General features: G+C 40.5%; 1 protein-coding gene across 3 annotated transcripts in view; it reads left to right on the forward strand.

The window, feature by feature from the left end:
- The first annotated feature begins 54 nt into the window (after window positions 1–54).
- Window positions 55–18,386, forward strand: part of mink1 (misshapen-like kinase 1) — a 32,085-nt gene continuing 13,753 nt past the window's right edge. For all 3 annotated transcript variants that reach the window (XM_026183005.2, XM_026183006.2, XM_026183008.2), the window contains exons 1-13: window positions 55–1,446; window positions 6,216–6,281; window positions 6,705–6,887; window positions 6,976–7,086; window positions 7,746–7,836; window positions 7,930–8,060; window positions 8,147–8,201; window positions 10,730–10,808; window positions 12,034–12,209; window positions 12,303–12,372; window positions 12,457–12,667; window positions 15,437–15,544; window positions 16,146–16,232. In XM_026183005.2, coding sequence (XP_026038790.1) covers window positions 1,390–1,446; window positions 6,216–6,281; window positions 6,705–6,887; window positions 6,976–7,086; window positions 7,746–7,836; window positions 7,930–8,060; window positions 8,147–8,201; window positions 10,730–10,808; window positions 12,034–12,209; window positions 12,303–12,372; window positions 12,457–12,667; window positions 15,437–15,544; window positions 16,146–16,232 — 1,425 coding nt within the window. In that variant the 5' untranslated portion in view covers window positions 55–1,389. The remainder of the gene's footprint in view (window positions 1,447–6,215; window positions 6,282–6,704; window positions 6,888–6,975; window positions 7,087–7,745; window positions 7,837–7,929; window positions 8,061–8,146; window positions 8,202–10,729; window positions 10,809–12,033; window positions 12,210–12,302; window positions 12,373–12,456; window positions 12,668–15,436; window positions 15,545–16,145; window positions 16,233–18,386) is intronic.

Consider the following 18,386-nt stretch of genomic DNA (forward strand, 5'->3'; position numbering starts at 1 on the left):
GATGAAGCACCGTAGCCAGTCGAGAAGAGAAAACACTTCAGGAGTGTTGCGTGCAGCCAATCGTCAGTACAAACCCAACAAGACTACATCTAGGCTGCGAGTGGGAGGGAGGAGTGGACTTGGGAAGCAAAACATGGCGAAATAACAAGTTTGGCGGCTATACCGCAGTTAGAAACTGCACCGATTCTAGCAGTGGCGGACTATGACTGCAAGTTCATAAAATCTGGACGCCGGAGATCGACGGCAGCGCTCAACTTTGAAGCGTCGAGTGCTCAGGCTTACAAGTATTACGGTGGCTGCCGATAACACAGTGCCTGCTCGTCTGCCCGTGTTTTCCCCCGGAAGGTTGGCAGTGCTAGGCGCGACTGTCAACACAGAAAATGGATGAAGAAGGAAAGGGAAAGTTTATTCTGGAAAAGACAATTTAGCTCGCTAGCCTAGCTGCGTTAGCCAGCCGGCCAGTTAAACGTTAGATTAACCGCACACACCTGACTCGCTATTCGGATTATTTGTGCGCTCTGGACGAAACCCGGGGTGCGAATTTAACTCGCGTTAACAAGTTTGACAACTGCAGCCGCAGGGAATCGCATTTGAAACGAGGCCCTTTTTTCCATTTTTTCCTCCCCACGCTCCTAATCTGTGACAAAATCCCGGGAGGTTTAAGGCCAGCAGTGAGAGCCTGACGGTCGGTTCTGGTGCGGTGCGGACGGACCCGGGGACGCCATCACATCAGACGTTGCGTTCTTAGTAAAACAATCACTGCGCTGCTAAACCGTAAATAATAATAAAAAAAAATAGCATACTTTATCAGTGTAAGTAGGAATGATTCAGTAGCACACAACACCTGTCTGGTAGTTGTTTTTCTTCTTCTTCTCCCCCCTCGGTGACACGCATCGGTGTATCATATGCGAGATTAGCTGGGATGTTGGAGAGCAGGGGAGAAGCGGCGTCTTGTCAAAATGAACGCAGCATGGTGTTCATCAACAGCGGAGGTGCTCTGCATTTGAAACCTGCCAGTTGTTAGATCGATATCAAATGGGCGGCTAACAGCAACGTTGACAGCCTGTCTAAAAAAATCCTACTTTTTAAGTTGCATGCGATTTGATTAGCTGCCGCAGGCGGCATTAATGTAAAACAAGTGCGAATAACATTTACAGCTTTCGGTCAGAGTTGACGTGAGCTAGCCAGCTGGGTGCGTCTGTCCGCTCTCTGCGATGCATTTGCTAATCTAAGTGCTACAGCTCCTGCGTGTTGGACCGCCACTTTGCTGTATTTCCCCTGGGTTTAGGCCGTTATAACCTCGCGTGATCGGCCGCTTAAATCCCCCTTAAGCACTTCTTGTCAAATTAGTGGCTAACTTATTAGCCAGCGTGATAAGTTTCGCCAGCTATGTCTGAAAACGCCCCCACAAGAAGCCTGGATGACATAGACCTCGCAGCTCTGAGGGTGAGTATTGTTATTACCAGATAAGTGAATTGTAAAATGATGGCAGACGGACTCATTAGATATTATGTCATATGCCAGTTCGCCTCAGACACAAGCACGACCATTGAACACCCACGCGAAAAAGTTAAGGTGGGATAAACATCAATCGGCCTGCGTTATAGCAGTACAGTCTGTACACAAATCCTCCAAGTATATGTTGGGATTTCTCCCTTAAAGGACCACCTTACCCTGCCCTGACAATGTTAATTTGTTGGTTTGGGAGGAAAATAAGCACCAGTATCTATAAACACTGGGCCACTGTGTGATTACATCATGTAATGGGAAGGCTGGTTTATTTAAAGAACATTTTGTCTTCTGGTGGTATTTTTTTTATGGAGGTTTATGACTCCATAAGAAAAAGGCACATCTGTGTCGTTCTGATAACATTCTAATATTGTTGATATAATGTAACATATCAGACTGTTCGTGAAGAAATTAGACCTGGTGTTTGTTCCTTTTGTATTTTAACTGGTGTCCCATTAAAGTCCCCAGTTTGAAAATCCTAACTTCTGCAACATTAGAAACTCTTCGAGAGTCAAGAAATCTGTCACATCCCTTTTAACATTTTGATAATGTTTGACTGACTGTTGAATCCCCATCTACAGTTAAAGTGATCAAAAGGCTACCCAATAACTCCAATTCAAACTATGTTTAAAGTAATACCATCATTTTCTTGACAAAGTAAGATTCATAGTTTCATAGGATTCCCTCTGAAAAAGATGAAGAATTTCTAGTATTTCAGTGTAGCTCTCACATGGTATTGGGGCTAAACAGATCAGGATATTTTACCCAAATACTGATAGTTTGGGCAGGTTTGTCCTGTTTCCCTGACCTTCTTCTGAGGTTTCACCTGGAAATTTCACCTAAGCCTTCACTAACAACACAGGCAGATGTGACCTAGTTTCTAAAAATTGTAGTAATTATTTAATCTTGCACTTCATTTAGTAATAATTTATTGTGTATTTAAATGGTGGATCTAGTAATTTAAGTAGCAGTTTGCTTATAAGAACAGTTGGGTAGGTGCAAAAAATGACCCAGGATTTGTTGCCCACCACAGCTGAGATGTGGAAATAAATAGTAGTTTGTTTGTGATTCTATCTATGGCTGGGTATTCCACTGAAGAAAACTGACCGTGTGATGGCTGTGGCTCAGGTGATAGAGCAGGTTGTCCATTAAATGCAGGGTTGGTTGTTTGATCCCGTGCTACGTTTCCTTGGGCAATACACTGACCCCAAATTGTTACATGACAGCTCTGCTACTATTGATTAATGAGTGAAACAGAACCAGTAAAGATGCGTCTTAGAGAATTTATACTTAATGCTGCACTAGATAATAGTGATTAAGCAGGTCAATGACTAGTCATTTATTTTGCTAAGGTTAAGTTACTGGTGTGTTTAAACAGGGAAAATAATATTAATTTACCTAATTGTTTTTCACATCTTAGAAGTTTCACCACCAAAATCTACATGATAAGCCACCAGAATAAATAAGTGTCGAATTGTTTTTGTAGTTTTCTCAAATGACAGTTTAAAATTTTATTGTAAACAGATATTTTGTTTACTGTCACTGTAACTCACCATCACTCATATATTTAAATTTATCCAAAAGGGACATTGCACTATTGTAAACATGAGCGTGAGAGCCATTTAATGTAAATATGCCAGATTTAGCTGTATAAGCTAATTTTCCTCTGCAATCCATGGCAGGTTGATAGCACTGATCAACATTAACAGAGCCATGTAACATACTGAACAGACATTAAGTACCACTTATTGTATAAAACTCACAACAAAAAACAAAAGTAGATGCATACAATCACAAAAACATAGACGTATGCGTCAGATTATGACAGCATGTTTATTTATTCTTGAGCTTTAACAGTCGTGTTTTCCTCCCCAATAAAGGTTTTTCAGGGTATGTTTAATTCAATATTTTTGCGTCAGTTTTTTACTGGCTAGCATTCTCCTTGTTACCTGCCTCGCATTACAGCATATCTCTGGTTTTACCATCACTCCTTGAAAAACGTGATAACTGTTGGCAGGACAGTGAACTGCGTCATCCACATCTGCGCAAACAAAAGGGGATCTCACTCTTAGATTAAAAAAAAAAAGCGTTTGAAATTATTAAATGGGCTTTAAAAAAAAATCAGTGGCTCAATCACAGCATTTTTCCAGAAATTTGCTACACAGTACAGAAGAGGCCCAGCATTACATAACAACAGTTCACTGCAAACAGGCATCAACAAATTATTTATGCAGAAACACTTACATTGCCAATGGACTGGTTCTTATGTAGGGCTTTTCTACTCTGCCTGAGCACTCAAAGCAATTTATACCGCTTGCCAACATTCACACAAATTCATACAAACACTTTATTCTATGTTTTTTAAGTGTTTTCTATCCAACACTCACACTCTGCTGGATGCATTGGAGCGGAACTTGGGGTTAGCATCTTGGCTAAGGCACGATTTGGCATGCGGACTGGAGCAGCCAAGAATCAAACCACCAACCTTCCTCTTAGTAGATGACCTGCTCAGCCTCCTGAGCAGCAGCCACTAGCCAATATGTAGAAATTGCAAATGAAATTGAGGTATTTTGTTACATTGCTACAGTCAAAAAGTCAATCACCTTAGCCACCAACAACAATGACAATAATAAAGTTTATTTGTATAGGATTTATCGAACCCAATGTTACAGTGTGCTTCCCAAAAATGAAGAATAGACTTTAGAACAATAACAATACAACAATAGACTAAATTAAAATAAGCCATGCAATACTCAATTGTCAGTTAGGTGAAAATGCAAAGGAGGAAAATAGCTGTAATATTAATGAAAGCTCTGGAATGCTTGATTTGCACTTTCTGAAAAGGTTAAAACAAATCTATAGCCATTTCCTGTAATTTTTGTTATTCTTATTTTACACACATTTGATGTGTTATTAAATTGTAATAACACAATAAAATTGTTCCCTGATTCTAATCGCTGAAGGCACGCGATGAGTTTTGATTTTGATGATTGCTGCAGGTCTGTAACCACATCTTTTTCTTTTCTTAAAAGACATCCCCTCTTAGCGGTGTTGACATTGCAGGAAATGGGTTTTCCTTCCTCTTTAACCATCACCACTATATTTTACAGTGCATACTGTTAAACCTAGCTTACCATCTTGACTATTTGGCTCAATTATGTGCGTTAGTCACTGAGGTTCCCCTCCTTGTACATGGGTACAGCCACATGGTTACAACCTCCCCCTTCTAGCCTAGTTTTACTGACACCTTGCTTGTTTGGCGTTCACTGCTGACACTTTAATTGACTTTTTGCTGGTGGTGCTACTCTTTGAACATCACTGTATCCTTCCCCTTCCATCATATCTTTCCTCTCATCCCACTCTGTGCTTACGTGGGCGAAGATGCCGTCTCTGCCTCGCCACCCACTCTATCGTTACATTGTTGCCTCCCCTCCTGTTTTGCGTTACCATTTCCCCACTTTTCTGTCCTCTATACTTAACATGTGTATCTCATCATATAACCATGTGTATTGAATCTTTGGTCACTTCCCCGATATACTGCCAAGTTTTCCCAATCATGCTGTTCTTTATCGTAATTCCTTGTCCTAAAGGAAAATCTTCTCCTCCCTGTTGAAGGCGTAAAAACCCCATCATTGGAAATGGATGAAAGCAGGATAGGTCATGGTGTACAATCTAAACCCAAAGCAGCAGTCTCACCACCCACACATCTTCTTAAAGCCATATTGAAATTGCATGAAAGTGGAACTGCTTGTCATTTCCCTTGTCTCTTGGGGGGGAGGGGGTTGCATAATTGAGTCAAAGCAACCTACTCATTATTAGTGTCAGTGAAATATGTGTTCGTGGTACTGAAACACAGAATGAACAGATGAAGAAAAAAGGCAAAAGTTTTATGTCAGTATTGTCAGAATCTGTCTTTGCATATCTAATCTAGTATCAATATTTAGTGTCTCTGAGTGTCTGCTTCCTCCGTGTAAAGTTTTGTGGGTGGCAGAGAACACTGAGTTTAGATCATTTGTATGGAAATATGTAATTGTGATATTGTCTCCGGTGTACACAGTAGAAGCCACTGGGATTGCTGTTATTTGTTTTTGTCTGTGGTCTCTGTTCTGCACAAGCCCATGTGCTTTATGTGGTTTTATGACACTGTTCTTAAGGGGTATAGATCTGTAGCTACGCTTACATCTAATGATAGTACACAACTTCTGAAATTGCAGTCATAAAAAAAAACTACACAGATCTTTCTTTGTCTTCAGCGGGGCCTCAGCATTGTTTTGTTTTCAGTCTCGTGCTAATTTAGCCTTTGTGCTAATATAACCGCTGGTTGATTGCAGCTGTTTCAAGAACAGGTGAGGTTTAGCAGGGTGCTAGTATTTAAGGGTTAGTCTTTACCCAAGAAATATGAGCGCAGCAACATGAAATACAACCTGCACTTGGGGTCAGCATTGAAGTGTAAATGTGGAGGATTCAAAGAAGAACAAAGCAAGTATCACCCACTTAAAAACAAAAATAAATGTGGTGAGCTTTGAGTGCAGTCATTTTAATTTTGCCTTTTCCCAAATGTTGAAAAAGAAAAGTGAATTAGGTTTGTTTTTGTTGAAATGCTTTGTTTGTCTTTAGTATGTCAAGCTGATGTGGATTAAATGATGTATCTTAATTGCTCTGCCTGTCTACTGTAAGTCATTTTAAACTGCTGCTCTCTTTACTAGGATCCAGCAGGAATCTTCGAGCTGGTCGAGGTCGTTGGCAATGGCACATATGGACAGGTGTACAAGGTGAGCCATGATGCCCTTGTGACATATGAGTAATGCACGAATTCTAATGGAGAATAAAAAATTCAGTGCCTGAATTATCACTTGTGCATTGAGTGAGCATTTTGGATTGTTGCTGCACAGCCTCCTTCAGTGTCTGTTCTTTAAACGTTCTGTACATTAACTTCTTAGATTAAAGCAGATTTAGTCCACTGTCATGTCAGTGAAAATTTCAGCTATCAGGCTGTTAAATTTCAAGTGGCAGTGACGGGAAGATAAGGCACTCTAGTAAAAGGAAATGTAAATTAAGAACAGGAAAATGATGTGAAGAAGCAATTAGCCACACTTAATGGACCAAATTCAAAGAGTTCCAGAGAGATAGAATCTAAGATTCACTTTAAATATTACTGATTAGTGTTAGAATGATTCAACTTGCTTTTTGTTCAGGGACGTCACGTGAAGACGGGCCAGCTGGCTGCCATCAAGGTGATGGATGTTACAGAGGAGGAAGAAGAGGAGATCAAAGCTGAAATAAACATGCTGAAAAAATACAGCCACCACCGCAACATAGCCACATACTACGGTGCCTTTGTCAAGAAGAGTCCGCCGGGACACGACGACCAGCTTTGGGTCTGTCTGCCACTGTGTCTGGGCTGATGGTTTAATGGTTGCAAGCCTCATTAATTGTTCTAAGTGAGATGTGTTTGTTTCCTCATAGCTGGTGATGGAGTTTTGTGGGGCGGGGTCAGTGACCGACCTGGTGAAAAACACTAAGGGCAGCTCTCTAAAGGAGGACTGGATTGCTTACATCTGCAGAGAGATCCTAAGGGTGAGAAATCAAGAAGCCATGTTTAGCCACAATGCCAAAGGGTTGACAGACCACATTCCTCCACATACTAGTGAAGTTTTGTCATGTGCACAGTTGTCACTTTGTAGTGTCAAAGTCTGTCCAGAGACAGATGGACCAATAAACACTTGGGAAAGTCACCTATGTGCTGGTTCCCACAGAAGTACATTCCTCCCTGACCAGATTTTTTTGTCAAGATAAGGCACACACGTAGGCAAAGTCAAGGTGAAAACAAAGCCAGCTGTGGTAGCAGGGCAGGTGAATGCTACTAATTACAGCTTTTATACAGTACGCAGGGTTGTACTACACCATTTCACAACCTCAAATCCAACTGTTAAGCCTCATGTGTGACTGTAATTTTGCACATTTGTGATGCTATCATGTTTTTAAGAGCAGCCCAAAGATGTGTGGATAACGCAGAAAGCCGATTAAACTGCTCAACGCTGCTATTGTGTTAGTGCTTGTCAGAGCAGGTATCTACAAGGCCACATTTTGCCAGGCTGAGACACACACACACACACACACACACACACACACACACACACACACACACACACACTTGCTGTTTTGCCACTAACGTGTGTGCAGCAGAGCTTGTTACATACTGATCTTTTTTTTTTGTCTTGTTTTTATATGAACAGGGTCTGTCTCACCTCCATGCCCATAAAGTTATCCACAGAGACATCAAGGGCCAGAACGTTCTGCTAACAGAGAATGCAGAGGTCAAACTGGGTATGTTAGTTTTGATAGTGTGCATTACTAAAGCAGACCCAGTCTCGGACCCTTTTCTGTCTCTTATTTCTCGTTTCTTTATGTCACTTTCAGTCGATTTTGGGGTCAGCGCCCAGTTGGACAGGACAGTTGGGCGAAGAAATACCTTTATTGGCACACCGTACTGGATGGCACCTGAGGTCATTGCCTGCGATGAGAATCCTGACTCCACCTATGACTACAGGGTAACACCAGCCACAGTTTTGTTTATGTGCAGTATGTTGTATGAACAAAGTGCAAGGCTGACCCTGGGCCCCTGTGTATTTTGCAGAGTGATATTTGGTCCTTGGGAATCACAGCTATTGAGATGGCCGAAGGAGCTCCTCGTAAGTGTCTTTGTAACCTTTGCACACTTTTTTGAACCAGTTTTTGCTAAATAGTGCATATTAACATAGCAACAGATAACTCATAATTTCAAAGCCCTTTCTGCAAGACGTCATGAATGAGCCTGTCTTGCATATGCAGCCCTGTTGTCTGTATCTTCAGATGGACGGCTGACTCACTGTAATCAAGGTAGTGAAATGGTGAGCTGCCAGTTGGCTTGTGGAGGCTGCTTGTACAGATCTCTCCGGTCTGCTTAGCAGGGAGGTTTGTCTGCATGGAAATTTGGTGTTAAATGCAAAGAAGCAAAGAAAAAATCTCACTGAAGAGTAGCAGCTAAAAAGTTTGGTAAAGAAGGTGTCGAACAGTAGCTCAACACGAGTAGCTTGTAGTGCCTAGTGCGCTCCTACATTTGATAAGTGGGTGGTTGTTTTTAAACTGATATATGTGCAGAGTTTTAGAGTAGAAGACTCGAGTCATTCACTGGCTGGTGTGGTTTTGTGACACCATTCAGTATGAAGTCTACAGAAAACTGGTGTGTAAACTTGAACCCTTTAGTGAAACGTTGACATCACGAGTGCAGTAGTTCCTTCTTTGAGATGAACAAAATTTCTATTTTCAGAGTAGAGCCACTGCTGTCCCTTTAGACCATTCTGAAAGTTCAGAAAGCTCCTGCAGATCATGATGTTGCTGCTGTGAATGACACGCGGCACACAGACCAACTGTCAAGATAGTGTTGTACCGTGATAAATTATGCAGCATGTACTGACTGTATCAGGGTGATAACTGAAGTTTGGTTGCCACTAATAAAGCGATCAGCTAGCCTCTATTTTTAAAAATGGTTGCTTTTGATAGTAATGCTGAAACCATTTGTCAGTTGATTTTTATTTATATTATAAAGTATAGTTTGTATAGTTGGCGTATATTGTCAAAATACTAGAATTTCAAACTCGGTACTGATACCCAGAAAAATGCATACAGATAGAAGAAGCATTTCTTTTAATGGAGGTTAAAACAATGCAAATGATAAGATCAATAACACTGATTAAGTTGTCTGCTATAGTGTAAAAAAAAAAATACAGGAACAACATAACTGTGCGTGTGTGTTGTATATCAAATAGAGATTAAGTAGGTTAACAATTATAACTGTTTAAAACTTCAGTGTTGTTGAAACGGGACCTTTCCCGACCGCTCGATATTCCTCCTGAAATGTTGTTTGGTGCTGTGAGCGTCAGCTACTTTAGCTGTTAGTGAGAGGAGGGGCTGTGTGCCTGCCTGTCTGCAGCAGTGCTGTGTGAAGTTTTGTGTCGACTGGAGGAGGCAACGATGGCACTATTTATAGCAATACAAATGAGTATGTAATAGTAATTTTGAGTATTGATTAGTATAATTGGTGTCAATTTAATATATATGTTTTTTTTTAAATATAATATTGCCAATCCTAAATGCAAGACAGGTTTTATGAATCTGTTAACACCTGCTTAAAAGTGTAATAAAAGCATAATAACTATGCTAAAGCCCACACTGGCCTTGGCTCTCTTTGTTATATTCTATAACAACATGATGGGCATTATAGTCAGTTATTAGTTCTGAATGTTGAATTTGCTCTTTATTACCGTAATCAATATTCTTCCAAGTAAACATTATTCTTAATTAGGTTAAATAGTCACAGTAGTAGTTAAATATCTGCACTTGGTATTTTTATTTCTGTACTGATCACATGACCTAAATTTACTGGGAATTCATCCATCATCAGCAGGGTTGGCGAGGATTCTGTATGATATTTGTCACAGTTTCACTGGGATAGCTTTATTGTGCCGGTTCTAGTAATGTGCTCACGATCCTTGCAGGGTGAATCAAAGCATTGGTTGCACAGTATGCTCACTCCTTGCTCATCTTTAGCTTTTTTTTTTTTTACCTCCTAAAGGTAATTGTTTGAGTGTTGAGCTTTTGGACTGTCTGTAGTAAAACACTGAAAGGGACAGCGGCAGGTAACCGTTTGCACAAAATAATTTCTACTCCCGGGAATTTTTAGAAAAGTGCCAACATCGTGTCAGTGGGTGAGCCATTTCTTTAGTGCATGTTATATGGAGCATGTTCTCACTGTGATTCCTGTGGTTCGTGCATACTTTAAAATGCTGAAATGAAAATTTCCTCTTTCCTGCCTCAGTCACGTTGGATATGTCCTAAAGACTGTGTTACAAAAGCCTATTTACTGTGAAAGTCTAAAGCTAACCAGTCAGGTTTAGCTACCTACCTACGCTGGGAACACAATGACTCACAGTCCTTCTTCTTACATTCAGTGTAACAATAAGCCTGAGGCACTGGGAACGATTGGATAACAGCAGCTGTAACCATGTTTGAGGATGCAGAAAACATGTATAATGGTGGCATGTGTTATTCACAAACTGCCACATGTGGAAGTGGATGATACTCTAACATTACCCTCATTCTGATGTGCTCTTTGTTTTGTAAATCGACTCACAGCATGGACGGAAAGATTTAACCCCAGTAATCTCCTTTATTTCTTTAGCCTTGTGTGACATGCACCCAATGAGAGCCCTCTTCCTGATCCCCAGGAACCCCCCTCCAAAACTTAAATCGAAGAAGTGGTGAGTTATCAGCCTTACCAGTGCCTTATATCAAAGTGTTTGAAAAGCCTTTTTTTTTCTTAGCGTGTGTTGGATTGTGCATTCAGTAAACAATGTTCTAGCATATTTCCCTCTGTGTAATAAACTGGTAACATACTGCCTCACTGCAGGCTTTGTAATTGTTATCACTTTGCATTAAATTGAAATAATAATTCAATAACTTATGAACTACAGTCAGCAAATAAGCGTAGTCTATTGTGATGGCAAAGAAGTAGGTCAGTGCAGGAGGGCACGGTTTACATCTGATGTAGTAGTGTAGTCACTTGGCGTATCAGGTTACTGCTGTATGTGAATGGAAACGTGTGGATGGTACAAGAAATTGAAGGACGGTGTCTAGTTTCCAAAATCTTGTGCATCAAGATAAATTGGGTGCATTTGCAATAGCTGAATCTCCCTCACATTTCAAAGCATTAAAGGTCGCGCACTTGTTCTCCTTATGAGCCAGATTTGATTGCTTGCAAGCATTTAAACTAATTTGTCATGTTTTCTCCTACCCGCTACTTTTCCTGCTAGTCGTTAATGGACCCACTTAGTAGTGGATCTACTTTTGCTCACGCAGGATTAAAAATGCAATGTTTCTTCCACAGTTTTTATAATTGTCATGGGAAAAAAAAAGCTGCTGCCAATGTTCTACCAATACATGAGTGTTAAAAAAAAAAAAAAAAAAAAGTAGGGGACGGAGCCAGGTGCATGATCAGTTGAATACAATGGACATTAATGACCTGATGCACATACCAGTAATTACACAGTTACTATACTGTGCTGCATTGCATTATTCAACAGTGATCATGTGGTTTATGGTCCTATTTTAATGAAACAAACAATCGTTAATCACATTGTTTGTTTATGTCCTTTTTTTCTTTTTCTTTTTTTAACTGGTTAATCACAGCGACTAGCCCCCCCATCAGTGAAAGTAATTTTTGAAAAGGCAATAGTCACACAATGGTGCTAGCATTAACCGCAAAACTTAACAACTTAGTTCACATTTGACTAACAGAGGAACATTTCTAAAAAGGTCTTTTATTTCTCAAATACTGATAAAGATTATTCCTACCCCGCTATATGTGAAAAGATCCTCTTCAATGTCTCATTGTTGTTGAATCTGTATTCTGTGCAGTACTTGTCCAACTATCAGCTTGCCTCCTGCTCAAGTTTTCTTATCTTCTAACCTTCCTCATCCTGCCAGGTCCAAGAAATTTATTGACTTTATAGAGAGCTGCCTTGTAAAGACATATCCCAGCCGGCCATCCACGGAGCAGCTGCTCAAGCATTCCTTCATCAGGGATCAGCCCACTGAACGCCAGGTCCGAATTCAACTCAAAGACCATATTGACCGTACACGCAAAAAAAGAGGAGAGAAGGGTAAGCAAGTGTAGCACCAGCTTTGTAGAGTGTTCACAGACAGTCAGCAAAAAAATTCACATTAGAGTGACTTGAATTTATTTTTCCTTACAGAAGAAACAGAGTACGAGTACAGTGGTAGTGATGAAGAGGAGGACAATCGTGGAGATGACAGAGAGTCAAGGTAATTTTAGCATTTCTGTCAAAGGACACTTATTGACTTGTTTGAGTTTCTCTTTTCACTCATATCTTGATTTTTGGTCTTCAGTTCAATCCTCAATGTGCCGGGTGAGTCCACCTTGCGGCGGGACTTCCAGCGTCTGCAGCAGGAGAACAAAGAGCGCTCGGAGGCTCACAAGAGACAGCAGGCCCAACTGGCAGCTCAGCGCCGGGACCCCGAGGAGCACAAGAGGCAACTGTTGCATGACCGACAGAAACGCATCGAAGAACAGAAGGAACAGCGTCGCAGACTTGAAGAGGTAAAATTCAACCTTTTGAAAGGAAGACTCTAACATTAAGAGATATACAGTATGCTCATTCGTTTCGTTGGTGGGAATTGGAATGATACCCATCTCATCTCTGTGCTAATCTGGGTGTCAAAACAGGAAGGTTGGCATAACTTAGCATATGGACAGAAAGCCTGACCTCTCTAAAAAAACAAAAAGATCTGTACACAGTGAAACATTTGCTCTTGTTCCTCCGTGTGACTGTAGAGGGTTAGTTACAGCTCAGACCTGCCCCTAAAATAAGCTGAGACTTTATCTGTTCCAGAAGTTGGGAAATTATTGTGTCATAGCTGCCAAATCATTAAGAATAATTAAATATAACCTATAACAAAACTTGAAGAAAAAAATACAAACACGATCAAATGAAATACCCCAATGAAGTCAAAGAAACTGCTTGGTGTCACTTCTACACTTTAGGTTTTGTATAGATTAGAAAAAGGAGATGCTACAGCACATTCAGAATCCCTGGTAGGTGTGTTTTTGAGCATTTGCCAGTCATTATGCTAATCTGGTTAATTAGTAGCTTAAGCTTCATGCTTATCCCACAAACATGAGTCTTACAGCAAAAGAGCAGGTGGGCATTTTCGCCCAGCTGTCACTGGGGGCTGCTGGATCTGGGTTCACTGTTTTACTACGACTAAAACTAGTCGGAATAACAGGAATTCCTGCATAGCACAGCTTGATTAATGTTTATCTTTTCGTAGCTTATTTATTCGTGCACGCCACTCTTTTAGGAAGACGGCCTTCTAAAGCGAAACAATCTAAAGCGAATAAAGCAGTAATTTTAAAATAGTCATGATGTAAAATATTTACTGCAGCTTGTCGTGGGAATTGAGACAAGAATCATTTCCTGTGATTGAGAATTGAACTTTGAAATGGATTCCACCTTAAATAAGAACGAGGAAAGACTGATAAGGAGGCCCGTGTTTTTTACAAGTGCTCGTTCTTTTCTGAGATATTAATATTGTGTTTACTCCACATTTGCACAACCGCTTTGCTGCTTATCATCAGATTTGAGTTGTTAGTTTTGATTAATTATGGTGATAATATTTATGAAATGCAAACACATGTTTTGTTCGAGATGGAACAAGAGCATGTTACTTTGAGTTGCCTCCACTCTTGATCTTCGATCATTAGAAATGTGCACGTTTTACTACCAGCTCATGATACAAAAACATTATGCAATATGACAGCACATCTTAATTCAAGCAGTGAAGCTATGTAGTTCATTGTCTGTCCGTACTTGTCCTTCTCTTTTAGCCACATAACTGTCTCTGGTTGGTCCTTTTCTTGCTTTGAGTTTGATTTCAGTATGTTTGTTTGCTTTCGGCAGTGGCATTTTAGATTTACTTCCTCACGCTGTCTGCGCATGCCGTGTAACTGGCATGACTTACAAAAGCACATGTAAGAGTAACAATGTTTAAATACTTTAGATGTTGAAATTGGCCAGTGAGAGAGACACATCAGTACACTCACCTGTCTGTCTCGATTTCACAACCTACGTGACTAAATAACTAGTTATAAGTACTGAACTAAGCTCAGGTCACCTTGTAGACTAGAACAAAGTATTCTGAAGTGATGGAGTTTACAAAATGTATTGTCATTATGCTTTTTTCTTCTCAATTTGAGAATCGATGATTGCTCAATTACATTAGTGATAGTGACCCAAGATCGAGTGCTCTACACTAACCTTACCTCAGCACTGAGGGCCGCTTGTGTTATTTAATAATGTAAGAAAACCATTTATGTGTGATGAGTGGAAGAGGATGAATGAATGGAGTTTTTGCAGTAGAGCAAAAAAATATTAATGACCACACATTTCCAGATCTGAATCACTGGAAATGAAATATTCTTATGCTTTTTATTTTCTTTCAGTACCTTCATTCACAATGTTTCGGCCCTGAACAGTCTTTCACTGTATATTTTTAGAAGTACAGCATTGTACTTCTAACAGTAGCTGACATAGTGTTGATATATCCACCCCTTCAAAGCTTACAGACAATAAATTGTATGAAAATGTTGTCTTTGTTGCACGGCATCTGAACTTCCTTTGAAGCTGACACACAGTCAGGATTTGACAGGATGTTATGTTAGACATTATTAATGAAAAGGCTGAGCATGTTGCTAAATACTTTGAAAGACATGCCTGCATAACCCAGTGAATTAGAGATGGGCTGGGGGGGAAATCTGTGAAATCTCTGGGGAGTTCAGTAGGATTTGATGCACATGTTAGCGCACCTACACTGCTGTTGTTGCTGTAATCGTTGTGCAACATTGGTACAGGGTTATAACTACAGCGAGGGTGCGTTCTTCACCTCCTTGTCTATCTTATTTACCTCTTTTGTTTACCGATAAAGTGTCAGCGATGACTGAGTGTACGAGTGCGTTTTAGTGCCACTGCCAAGTCGCGGGGGCTCTCGTTTCCCCACAAAGAACAAATCTTTGTGTTTCAGTCTCTGTTTAGAAAAAGGCAGATAAAAAGCGCCCCCAGTCACAAGTGGAAAAACTGTCACTTCAAGTTTGAATCAAAGCAGTACACTGAAAAGATGATTAGGATGCATTAGGTGTGTGTTTGTGAGAATGACTCACAGCTTCCTTTCTCTGCCCTGTACTTCTGCAGCTCTCACCCCCACCCTCCTCATATCTTTGCAGGGGAGAATTTTCTTAACAGTAGGCTAATTTCTCTGTGCAGCCACATCCTCTGTGCTCATTACTCTTTTTCCTGTCACCCTTCTCTCCCAGCAACAGAGAAAACAGGGAGAGATGGTGAGGCAGCAAGAAAAGGGTCCCCATCGGAGACTTGACGATATGAGACGGGAGGAAGATAGGAGGCTGGCAGAGAGGGAGCAGGTAACCAACCACAGGAGGAGTGGGATTGCAGTCGGCCAATCGGAGCGAAGTGCAGGCGTGTCCAGCGGCAACACTGTGCAGGTTGCTCTGGTGGTGAAATTCCAGGAGTAGGTTGCCATAGCAGCAAGGGTCTAAATTAGTGTATTTACTCAGAGATGAGTTTTCTGTGGGTGAGCTCTCTGCGCCTCTTATGCTGTTTCCAGTCTACCCAGTAGAACAAGAGTCTGGCATCATGGCACAGTCACCTTTTAGTGCCAAATAGCCCCTTTTTAAAATATCAGTCTGGTCCCTTAGATCAGTCACAGTGTCGTGATAAATATTTACATTTACTGCCATTCATTTTAAATCTAGACACTTTTCACGGTCTCTGACAGTATGTTTTAATGGTCATATGATTAGTCTCTGTTGCAGCTTCTTAACATGGGTGGTGACTGTTTTGAGACTAAAATTGTTGATTTTAATCCATGCAACACATGGTTTCTGTTACTGGATTGATATTACATAACTCTGCTTCTATGGTCTTTCCCCTCCCCCAATCATGCTCTCATTCCTCCTTCATCACCTCAATGTTTATCATTCCTCCCTTGTTACCTTTCCTCAGGAGTTTATCAGGCATAAGTTAGAAGAGGAGCAGCGGCAGTTAGAAATCCTCCAACAGCAGTTGCTTCAGGAGCAAGCGCTGTTAATGGTAACTAGTCCTTATTACTCCTTAATCATTTCCTCTTCAAACTGCAGAGACTTGCACATTCATCTCCTGGTTATAATATATTGTCTGAAAAGGAGGGCAGCTTTTTTCCAAACCAAACACTGCAGTGTTGCAAGCCTGCTTGTGTTTGGGTTTAGATGCTTTTTAAATGGAATAAAAGTCAGAGATGAGATGTTTTTGTTTTTTTTCTTTCTCAATCAGACTATAAAAGCTCAGCTTGAGTTTGTAAGATTCTACATGTGGAGCACCTTGATGTAAATAAGCGGTTCATTTTCCAGAATATGGATGTAGCTCCCACAGTATTCCGTGTTATTTAAAAGACATGCGGTGACCTAGATTTTGGGGGCAGTTTTCATTGTATAATGATATCTTGCGCACACTGAAGGGTAGAATCGCTGCACTCGTGGCATCTTTGTTTCTGCGTGCACCTGTGGAGTGTAGGAGTTGCTGTCATCAAGACTGAAGCCTTTGTTTCTGTTTTGTAGAGTGGGAAAAATAATCCTATCCTATTTACTTTAGGCGTCAGGGAATTTCAAATGCTTTCTAATGTCTTGCACAGAGCTCCTGTGGGTATGTAGGTCTTCACAGGGAACCAGAGCACAAGGCTGAAAACAAGTGCGCTATCCTTCCTCTGGGTTTGGCATAAAAGGGGCGTTTATGTGTGTGCTGCACGTAATTGCCCTACAGTGCAGTGAGACAAAATATTCAGGTGTATGGGCCTTGTAGGCCAAATTTCTGTGGATCACAGTATTTACTTCTAATACATCCAGTTTGTTCAGTAACTGTAAGCCTACCTCCAGCTCACAATTGGAGTACATCGTCAAATAGCGAGCAGCATTCCTCTCTTGCTATTTTAAATTAAGTCTAGGTGGAACATTAACCCAGTAGGAATGTTTCTGTAGTGCCTTAAAAAAAAGTTGTGAAAAACTGTCTATTAACCAAAACCATTAGTCACAAGGTCATAACCCCAACTTCTTGATATCTGTGACAGTTGCAGGATGTTTCCAGTCAGCCAAATTACATTGTAAGAAGGTATTCACATCGACAGCTACACGGATGTGAACAACACTGAATCCTTTTGAATTTGACATTTCAAAGTTGATTCAAAATGTGGTCTGATCGTTGATACAATTATTGACGAACATATTCTGACTAAAGTGATAATGCACAAACGGTCACAATTGTACAAGTTTTCATGAAAGCGCTGAGTGATCAGGAAGGAAGAAGTGAACTCAGCGAATGGCAGAGGCTCTTTTAGCGACAGCAGCCTCCATCAGATTGTTTCTGTTGCTGCTTTAGATTTAACCAGTCAAGAAAATGAACTTGGGACCAAACCTCCTACAAAGCAATTTTTGTTTCATCAATATGTTTAAAAAAAGTTTATTCAACATGCCCTAAATACCTCCGCGGGGTTAAGATCAGGACTTTTAAGGAAATTTATTATTTTCAAACATTCAAATGATGCCTCACAGGTGGGATGAGGTTTTGGCATTTTTTCATAAATACATACTTGTGCGTTTTTGTCAAAAAGTGGCATGAAAATGAAACAAAGCAAAGAAGAGATGAAACAAAGCAAAGAAGAGATGAAAGAAACACCGTTCAGCGTGGTTGTAACTGTTGATGTGCATAATTTGACCTCCAGAGGGCGCTCTGCAACTTCACTGCCAAAAACACAAAACTCTGTTCTTTCTCCGTTTTCCTATAATCATCTCCTAGATGAAGATCAGTACAGTTTGAGTAATCAATGTAGAGAAATATGACACTCCCAACTATACATAATCAGAGAAACCCCCTGCTGTCCACGTCATCCAAAACAAGCTGATTCTGAAAACGTTGTCAGTTTGCGAATGTTTAATTCTTTTATTCTGATGTTTTGGTTCCTTATCTTGTTATGTGATAAACTCCTGAACAAATAGTTCATATAGACAGTATTTTTTTTATTATAACAGGATTGTTATAATATTTCTCCGTGCAAATTCGCTTGATGAAAGAAAATTATGGTTAAAACTGCTCTCACTCAATGCAGCATCAGCTGGCCTGTAAATCTAGTGCTCAGTTGCCTGTAAGGACTCCGTTACTCACTCTCGGTTGAAAGAAAACTGTGAAGTTTAGCCTATGTTGTGGTGATTCATGGTA

This window comes from Astatotilapia calliptera, chromosome 10 (assembly GCF_964374335.1).
Source record: "Astatotilapia calliptera chromosome 10, fAstCal68.1, whole genome shotgun sequence".
Taxonomy (NCBI): domain Eukaryota; kingdom Metazoa; phylum Chordata; class Actinopteri; order Cichliformes; family Cichlidae; genus Astatotilapia; species Astatotilapia calliptera.